The sequence below is a fragment of the Akebia trifoliata genome, chromosome 9 (genome assembly GCF_017979445.1).
Source record: "Akebia trifoliata isolate Shusen 1 chromosome 9, ASM1797944v1, whole genome shotgun sequence".
NCBI lineage: Eukaryota > Viridiplantae > Streptophyta > Magnoliopsida > Ranunculales > Lardizabalaceae > Akebia > Akebia trifoliata.
In genome coordinates, this window is record NC_141383.1 from 23,708,452 (window position 1) to 23,718,405 (window position 9,954).

The window sequence follows — 9,954 nt, forward strand, 5'->3', positions numbered from 1 at the left end:
AAATCTCAGGGAGATCTTCAAGAAAGGGTTTTTTATTTGAGTCGTGATAACGTGACACTCGTTTTTTATGTCTCCCTTCACAGAAGAGTTGTGATGAATGCATGTGGTAAATCATACGTGGTTGACGTGCTCTTGCCACAAAATCATAGATCTTTTTCTTCGAGATACACAAGGAAAAAGATTTTGCGAATGTGTGCCTTTGCCACATCAGCCGCGTGTACAAAAGCATAAATATATGTCCTTATTTATTACATGGCCACGCTTTTGGACCCATTGATCAATTAAATTTTGGCCCACACTTTTGGTGACTTACAACCTTGAAACTAGCTAAAGGGGATCGAATTGGAAAATGGAAAGATTTGTACAAATTATACAATTCTTCACCACTTTGGAGAAAATTGTTAGGTATTTCTTAAATTTTCATCAATTAGGTTTACTCCCTTTGGTCATGTGGTCGAAATTGGTGGCCTCCTGTTCTACTGTATTGCAAGTTAGGAAATCTTGTGAGATCAAGACTTGTGATCATAAGGATTAGTCCCATCCCAACAGGTCTGAGGGTACTCCGCAATATCAAAAAAAGAAAAAGACTGAGGGATGACTCAATCCACTAGATTTGAGCATCTCAACCATCATGGACTTCAACAAGTCTTGATCACACACACACACACACACACACACACACACACAAACTGTAATTCTTGGTAAAAATGCTCAAATCCGATGGTTAGATTCACTTGTGGGGCTTATTTTTGGAGGGATTAATGATGCCATGTAGCACTATTTGGCAACATCGATGCGTTGGATATCACCAACACCCACTTCGGACTTTCTTAAATAATGGAGAGGAATATATCCTTTATTGAGTATATTAAGTTAAATAATTGTATCAAACTGATTAATTTTTTCTTCTTTTTGACCGGCATGTTTTATTTGATAACTTCTCTATAGAGATCCCATTGATGCAAAGTTTTCTTTATTTGGAAAAGAAGTCCTCCACTCTTTAATCTTATAATAATTAAAAGGATAAATTCATCTTTGAATTTTTTTTTTTCTTATTTATTTTCCACTTTTTATAATACCTATCCCACCACAAATAAGAGTATAATTGCTCACAGAATATAATTTTTATATTACAAAGCTAATTTGTAAGATCCATATGTAAGGAATTATTGAAATTATCAAATCTCCAATGGTCCATTGAGAATCAAAAACGAAAACTTTTACAGACTAATGTATATTTTAATTCTATTGAGCGTCATCGTTATTAGCGTCCACACCTAATCCAACTATTTGGTCGGCAACATGAATTATACTTCAATATTTAACTATATCATAAATTAAATCTTAACTCAAGCAAGGAAATAATTTTACACACACTTTTGATGAAATAATGTAATTTGAAAAAAGGGTGTTATAGAACTCGAAAGATGTTATAGTTTGTAGTAGTCATTATTAATTTTCAAAACCAATGATAAATGTTGAGTTTAGCTCCACTTTGAACACAAATTGTCGTATCTCACTCCTTATAAATTTTGGACCATTTGCCAATTGATTTTGAGTTGGACTTTCAAATTTATCATGATATCAAAACGGGTTTTTCTTTTGAGATGAGATACATTGATATGTTACAATGTATCTCATGTATCATAATATGATGCATCATTTTCTCTAACAAAGAATATTTCTTTAAATATTTTTTAAAATTAATAAGCTGACCTAACCCTACATAGTTATCCAAATACTTGATTGGTGCCAAAGTATGCATATGAGCTACTTTTTTATTTATTTTTGTAATAAAATACTTAAAAGAGAGTAGAGTGCACGTTTTAAAGCATAAATATATGGATTAAAATGTTTCCTCGTGAAACATTAGGAGATAAAGTATATGAACCTTCCCATTATAAATAAGTGTTGGGGTTAGTGTGATGAGATATAGAGAAGGAAAAAAATGGTGACTATGGAGAGAGTAACCCTAGTAGTCCTTGTCACTGTCTTGGTGGTCGCAACCCTGTTGCCTGAGTCCAAGGCTTTGAAGCCTACTCCGACTGTCATAATCGTTGGAGCCGGAATGTCAGGTAGGTGTTGAACTTTTTTTTTTCTTAAAGTTTAGGTAAGATTTTTTGGTTGTAAAAACCATTAACTTTGAGTAATGTAGTTATACCAGATGGCCGCAAATGATACATTACTTCTGATCTAGTCATTGGAGGGGATTTTAATCTCATTTTGTATCATAATTTAATGTTCGAAAACATTAAGGATTTATATTTGTACTACAATTTTGTATTAAAATGAGTAGTTTTTTATTTATTTATTATTATCAAAATGTAGGCAAACGAGATTAATGGTCAATAATTAGTAAGTGAAGGCTGGTTTTTAGAACCCAGGTTGTGACATCAACACTTACAGTCTTTAACCAAGTTAGCAAACTAGCATCTCTGCCTTACCTTGTGTGTCGCCACCTCAATCCATTTTTTGGGTTTTAATCTTCACATCCATACGAGAATCTCATGTCCTCCAATACATTGGACATCCTCGATTTCTCCTGGCCGACGTTATAGACCTTATTTCTTGTACAAAAGCCACAACATCATCATTATAATACATTACATTTTAAACTTACTCATAATTTATATCTCGGATTTAATTATCAGGGTTATCAGCGGGAAAGACACTTTCGGATTCAGGAATAAAGGATATCTTGATACTAGAAGCGACAGATCGGATTGGTGGCCGTGTTAAGAAAACCAACTTTGCTGGGATATCAGTAGAGCTTGGAGCCAACTGGGTAGAAGGAGTTGGATCTTCTTCTAATATAAATCCCATATGGCCAATAGCCAAAAAGCTAAAGCTCAAGACCTTCTACTCTGATTGGGAGAACATTTCTTCTAACATATATCAACAATTGTATGTATGATACACTATAGTTGCACCCATTAATTTAAAATTGTAAATTTAAACTCATGAGGAAGTAATTGTGTTCTTTTTGTGTGTATTTACAGTGGTGGACTTTACAAGGAAGAGGAAGCTCATGCAGCTTACGAAATGGCCGATGAGCTCGAGGAGTTCAGCACCAACGTTTCATTGTCTTTGGCTGCAAAGAAGCTTAATGACATCTCCATCTTAACCTCTCAACGCCTTATGAACAAGTTAAGCTCCTCCATTTGCATTTAAAATTGATATTGCACTGTGAACATTTTTAATAATAGAAAGAAAAAGAGAGGTAACAGTCCCACACCAACCTCATTTTTTAATAATAAACCAATTAATGTTATTATATATAACACACCAAATAAGAAGATAAGACGCAAAAAATATGAGGGGGCCAACCTTGGATTTATTCTCTCTCATAATGGACACCTTTGAAGCTCAAAGAGCTTTTATAACTTGAGTAGAAAAAAGAAAAGAAATGGAAGAGCTTCTGAATGATTTATTCACAATTTTTTCAATGGGAAATTTAATCCTAAGTCCCAAAATTTTGAAAAATATATTTTTGTGTTTATTAGGAAAAGTTTTGTTTTTTTTATTATTTTATTTTATAAAAAATACAGTTTTATAATGTAAACTTTGTAATTTTATTAAATATTATGTTTGATATATGAAATACACACACACACACACACACACATATATATATATATATGGGTCCCGTTCAGCACCCTAAGTTTTACCACACTTTAACAAACGTGTTTTTGTCTTATATGGGTTAGAAGTTTTGGAATGGGCTGATTTTTGGTGAGGATGATCTCTATTGTGAGGAGATCATCCTCACCAAAATCAGCTCATTCCAAAACTTCTAACCCCATCAAAAATGGTTTACAAAAAATGGACGGTCCACGATTTTTCAACGTGTAAACATGGGGCTAAACATTTCGGAATGGGCTGATTTTTAGGGAGGATGATCTTCTAATCATAGAGATCATCCTCACCAAAAATCAGCCCATTCCAAAACTTATAACCCATGTAGGACAAAAAACATTTGTTAAAATGTGTGGTAAAACTTAGGGTGCTGAACATTTCCATATATATATATATATATATATATATATATATATATATATGGGTCCCGTTCAGCACCCTAAGCTTTACCACACACTTTAACAAACGTGTTTTGTCTTACATGGGTTAGAAGTTTTGGAATTGGCTGATTTTGGTGAGGATGATCTCTATGGTGAAAAGATCATCCTCACCAAAAATCAGCTCATTCCAAAACTTCTAACCCCATCAAAAATGGTTTACAAAAATGAACGGTCCACGATTTTTCAACGTGTAAACATGGGGTTAAACATTTCGGAATGGGCTGATTTTTGGGGAGGATGATCTTCTAATCATAGAGATCATCCTCATCAAAAATCAGCCCATTCTAAAACTTATAACCCATGTAGGACAAAAAACGTTTGTTAAAGTGTGTGGTAAAACTTAGGGTGCTGAACATTTCTCTCTCTATATATATATATATATATGGGTCCCTTTCAGCAACAAACATTTTGACAAACATTTTGGCAAAACATTTTTCAAAAATGGGTTAGAGGTTTTGGATGGGCTGATTTTTGGTGAGGATGATCTCTACGGTGAGGAGATCATCCTCATCAAAAATCAGTCCATTCCAAACTTCTAGTCCCATGTTAACAGGTTGAAAAATTGTGGACCGTCCATTTTTTGTAAACCATTTTTGATGGGTTAGAAGTTTTGGAATGGACTGATTTTTGGTGATGATGATCTATTCCCTGTAGAGATCATCCTCACCAAAAATCAGCCCATTCCAAAACCTGTAACCCATATTTTCAAAAATGTTTTGCCAAAATGTTTGTCAAAATGTTTGTTGCTGAACATTTCCCTATATATATATATATATCACAGACTTTTGCCCATTTTTTTCCCGAAATTTCCTCTTACCCAAAAATCCTGGAGTGCCAATTTTTCACCATGTTCTGATCTCAGAAGCCGTATTTAGTTTTATTAATTGATTTATTATAAAAACATAAACAAATAAAGGTTGGTATGGTAGAATATAACCTCTCTCTAAAGGAAACTTTCAAGGTGAAGGACTGATGTAAATAATATTTGATAATTAAAAACTAGAGAGTTGCTATTGCCACACCAGTTTTTACTAACGCCACACCAACTGTGTGCAATTCTTCGGTGATTTATAGGAATTGGTGTCCTTAGTAAAATTTGGTGAGGCAATAGTATCTCTGGACCCTAAATTTGGATTTCCTAAAAAAAATAAAAAACAAAAAAAAACATGGGAAGATGTGCTAAAGAGAGCTGGAGAAATATGATTTCTATTGTGGGGTCCAGTTGAGGAATATTTTCCCACCCAATAATCCAGACCCTTTGTAAATGTAGATTTAATTTGTTATAGCAGGATGGACAAAACATTGATGAGACAGGAAGTCTAGTTTCTCATAAAACAAGAAATGAAAATAATTGTTTTACTGTATATAGGCATTATTGTGGGAAACAAATGGGTAGATAAGTAAGCATTTTCTCAATTTGATCATCTGGTGGGCCCACTGATGATCATACTTCTTACATTTTGATAATCTTAGTGGCTTTTTGAGTTTAAAAAAAAAAGAGTTGGATTGCATTTTGATGAGTTAAAAATATTGCAGAGTTCCATCGACGCCACTCGAGATGGCAATCGATTACTCCAAATATGATTTTGAGTCTGCAGAGCCACCGCGGATAACAAGTCTGCTTACCACATTGCCAATGGCAACATTTGCTAATTTTGGAGAAGACAGCTACTTTGTAGCGGACCCAAGGGGTTATGAGACTGTAGTTCACTATGTAGCAAGTCAGTTTCTTAAAACTAATGAAGCTGGAGTAATTACAGATCCTAGACTCAAGCTTAATCAGGTGGAGCACCTTATTATAAATTATTTATAAATTTTATTTAATTTTAGGGCATTTTAAAAATACCACCCAGCTAAATTGGTGATATTAGGTGTAACCCCTTACCTTAAGTCAATGTTGTGTATTATTATTATTTTTTTGATGATTTAACATTGAATTATTTTTTTACAAAATGCTCTTCATATACTAAAATTACTAAACCAAAATTTGAAAAAAAAAAAAATCATAATTTCATTTGTTTAATCATCAAGAAAAGGCAACATTGACTTACGGTCAAAGTTAAACCTAATCTTGCATTTTTGCAAGGGGGTAAACCTAATATCATCAATTTAACCAGTGGTGTTTCTAAAATACCCTTAATTTTATTGGGACAATAAGATATTTTGTAATTTGGTCCATGAACTCACATTGGTGGGTTAATCCCTTCTAATTTCGTTGAGAGGTTTTTTTATTCACATGAAAGTCAATTTAGTATTTCACATAATCCCAATTGGCTCATCGTAGGAAGCCTAAGGTAGGTAATTTTGTAGATTGGGGATTTCCTCAATATGGGTTTGTGCAATTGATTGGTCCGGTATTCTATGAAATCCTAAATTGATTTTCAATTTCATACTTGGGTGATACCCATTGTGAAGAATTAGGTCGGGAACTCATCTTACAACTCGTCTTAAGTAATAAGTTGAGGGTCTCGACTTGTAAATATCTCAAGATGACACATGAATGATCACTAATTTTTTATCCATAACATATAACATAAAAGTTTACATTTATGGCAAATTCACATTGCAATTGCATGCATGAAAGAAGAGTTCATGAAATTCTCACGAAAATGTTGCTATTAGGTTGTAAGGGAGATACGTTACTCGCCGAGTGGAGTGATAGTTAAAACGGAAGATGGTTTAGTCTACAGAGCCGAGTACCTGATTGTCTCCGTCAGCATTGGTGTCCTCCAGTCCAATCTCATCGATTTCCAACCTGATCTGCCGGTCAGTTTTATCTTCCTTGAAATACACTTTCAATTCATCCAAATTGACTAATTTTCATTGTTGTTTTACACAGATGGATATAAGTTTTTATTTTTTTATTTTTTATTTTTATAGTTACGTAACCATATACGATTTCAAAATATTTAACTTATAAAAGAAAAAAAAATGTAATTATGAAAACAATAATTTTTTATTGACTAAATTGTAAAAATATTTTTACACCCTTTTGGTTTTGAGGGAATGAATGACCCAGTTTTATTCCAAACTTTAAAAAATACCATTTCTGTAAAGGTCAGAATACCGAAATGGTAAAAAAAATAATACCAAACCAGCATTTAAAAAAAAAGGTATTTTAGTACTTTCATCTAAAAATGATGTGTGTGTGTAATTATTTTTAAAACATATCTGGTTTTAATATTAATTATTTTATTCCTCTTTCTTTTAATGTGAACAGTCTTGGAAAATCCTCGCCTTGTATGAATTTGATATGGCCATTTACACCAAGATATTCCTCAAGTTCCCCCACAGATTCTGGCCCACAGGCAATGGTACACAATTTTTCTTGTATGCCCACGATAAGCGCGGATACTACACATACTGGCAGGTAATTCGATCCCAATATTTATTATTTTTCTTTGATCAATTTTGTTGATGGTTTCATATTTGAATTTCAAATGTATAATTGACAACAAGAACAACAACAATGCTTTATCCCAAAGATTTGGGTCGGCTAAACTAATTAATAATGTTCCTTCATTCCACTTTATCCAGAACTACGTCTTCTATAATTGAATTTAAGAATATGTTCAATGATACCTCTAAAATTCAACAATATATGGAGATATATAGCATCAATTTGAGAAAAAAAAAATAAAAAAATAAAAAACGTCACGTTTTCTAATAGCTTTAGATTCATTGTTATGGATCGCAGCAATTTGAGCATGAATATCCTGGATCCAATGTCCTTATGGTAACGGTAACAGACGAGGAGTCAAGAAGAATAGAACAACAACCAGATTCCGAGACCAAGGCGGAGATCATGGAGGTCCTACGGAATATGTTCGGAAAGAATGTTCCCGAGGCCACCGACATACTTGTTCCCAAATGGTTGTCAAATAGATTCTACAAAGGCACATACTCAAATTGGCCGATTGGGGTCGATCAATATGAGTATGATCAATTAAAGGTAATTCTCATATTTCATGTTTCTCAAACAATAACGCCCTAATTCACCCTCTACGAAGTTATCTAAATTTTTTATTTATTTTTTGGTTTATAGGCACCTGTTGGGAAGGTTTACTTCACAGGCGAACACACGAGCGCACTCTATACTGGTTTTCTACATGGAGCCTATCTCTCAGGTTTGTCTTCGTGGCCTTCAGATCTATTGATATATCAGTAAAAGTTACACGAAATATAGCTTTAATGCTTGTGTTTTTCTTTCTTTTTTTCAGGAATTGATTCTGCAAACATGATGTTAGGGTGTATCAAGAAAAGAATGTGCAAGTTCGAAGTCAAGCCTAAAGGGACTTAAAGTGTTGTTTCGATTGCACCTATGTGTCGCCTTATGTATTTTGAACGATGAAGAGTGATCTTACCCCTTGTTATGGAGATGATTGAATAACCAATGTTTGTTTTTGAGGTCCATAATATTTTTACTTGATCTTCTTGGTGGTGGTAATTGGAAGAAATGTGTCTTACATTCATATTCATGGAGAGAGTTTAGACCAACTTCTTAGAACCAAGAACCAACCTCTCTGTTTAAATCTTGGATCCAATAAAAATTATCCGACCAAATTGCATATTACATACGTATAGTGGTATTTCCGTTAACAGTAGTAGACCATGAGATGGTCAAAATCAAAGTTAAGATATGTATCCATCATGAGACCTCAATCAAGCCCATGAAGTTGCTCCACCAATAGATGAATCATTACCACCCGATCAACATTCATTTGACTCATAACTCTTTATTAATCATCGATATTTGAACACAGCTTGCTCATCAAATTGACAGAGGTCAATGGCTAGTCAACAAATAAGTGGACTGGCATTGAGAATGATTGGATGTTTTGATTTTCAAAAGTAAGAGATTAATGTCTAGATAGTAGTCTTTCAATATCGGCTGTTAGGTTTAATGAAATTTGTATCATTTTTAAATTTTAGATCTTTAATCTAGGTTGTTCGAAATTAGAGACTTGAATGGTATTTTATACTTTTTGGCAACACATCTAATCATCAAAATTCTCTATAGATAGGTAGAGATGTCAGAAGTAGTTGGAATTAAACTGCACGCTTTTGTCAGTATAGTACTAGCAGCTTGTGTTTTCTCTGACCCAGTTGGGTCGATTCTACTATTACCCTCGTTATTTTAGAGAGCCACTATTGGCGCTCCAAATTTTACTTATTACATTTCAATTAAAAATAAAGAAAATACGTCAATGATTGAGATTTTGCTAAATTTCTAATTTTTCGGTTTGGATTTGTATATTAGCCTAATTATAATTGTAAATAATTATTGAAATTATTCAAATGAGTGTTACAAGGTTTTGACATGTTGCCTATCAAAAAAGAGTTTTGTGATGTTGGGATTATAATTTGAACCAAGACTTTGTAATGTTTGTGTAGATATCTCAAATTATACAAATCTATTACAAAAAGTCCAAAATTTTAAAATTTCAAGTTGATTTCAATTAAGAGATTAAAATTCTTCAATGAGCCCATGTTGTATAATAATTATGATTTGATACATTTCTTCATGTATACATGCACATATACATCATCTCATATTGTTTTAAATGCCCAAATCTTGTTCTTAATTTAATCTAACTCCATATCCACATCTTTAACCCATTATTCTAAATCCATAAACCGACTCAAGTTCAAACCCGATTCCTTATCCAAACTTATTCATTATTATTCATATCTTGACTTAATACTAAGTCCACATTCAAGCCTAGTCCAAATACTCGAATTTAAATCATCATAAGCTCATAACTCAAGTCTAAAATCAAAATCTAATTCTAATATCTGTCATTGTTCTTGATAGATTGATACATTATGCTTGCACAATCAACAACTGAAGTATGTTAGTGTTATTAGATAGGACCCC

At 33.1% G+C, this 9,954-nt stretch overlaps 1 protein-coding gene across 1 annotated transcript; it reads left to right on the forward strand.

Annotated features, from left to right (window-relative positions):
• The first annotated feature begins 1,919 nt into the window (after positions 1-1,919).
• LOC147394839 (polyamine oxidase 1-like) lies at positions 1,920-8,580 on the forward strand. Its single transcript, XM_086454057.1, has 9 exons — positions 1,920-2,075; positions 2,652-2,904; positions 3,000-3,146; positions 5,613-5,859; positions 6,699-6,842; positions 7,297-7,446; positions 7,774-8,028; positions 8,122-8,203; positions 8,297-8,580. The coding sequence occupies exons 1-9, from the start codon at positions 1,949-1,951 to the stop codon at positions 8,374-8,376; spliced, it is 1,485 nt and encodes a 494-aa protein (XP_086310183.1). The 5' UTR covers positions 1,920-1,948; the 3' UTR covers positions 8,377-8,580.
• Positions 8,581-9,954: the final 1,374 nt, after the last annotated feature.

Bases quoted from the DNA above. Each gene is read 5' to 3' on its own strand.
- LOC147394839 (XM_086454057.1), top strand. From the start codon at position 1,949: ATGGTGACTATGGAGAGAGTAACCCTAGTAGTCCTTGTCACTGTCTTG. The intron at 2,905-2,999 runs GTATGTATGATA...GTGTATTTACAG, and splicing joins TCTAACATATATCAACAATT to TGGTGGACTTTACAAGGAAG. The intron at 3,147-5,612 runs GTTAAGCTCCTC...AAAATATTGCAG, and splicing joins TCTCAACGCCTTATGAACAA to AGTTCCATCGACGCCACTCG.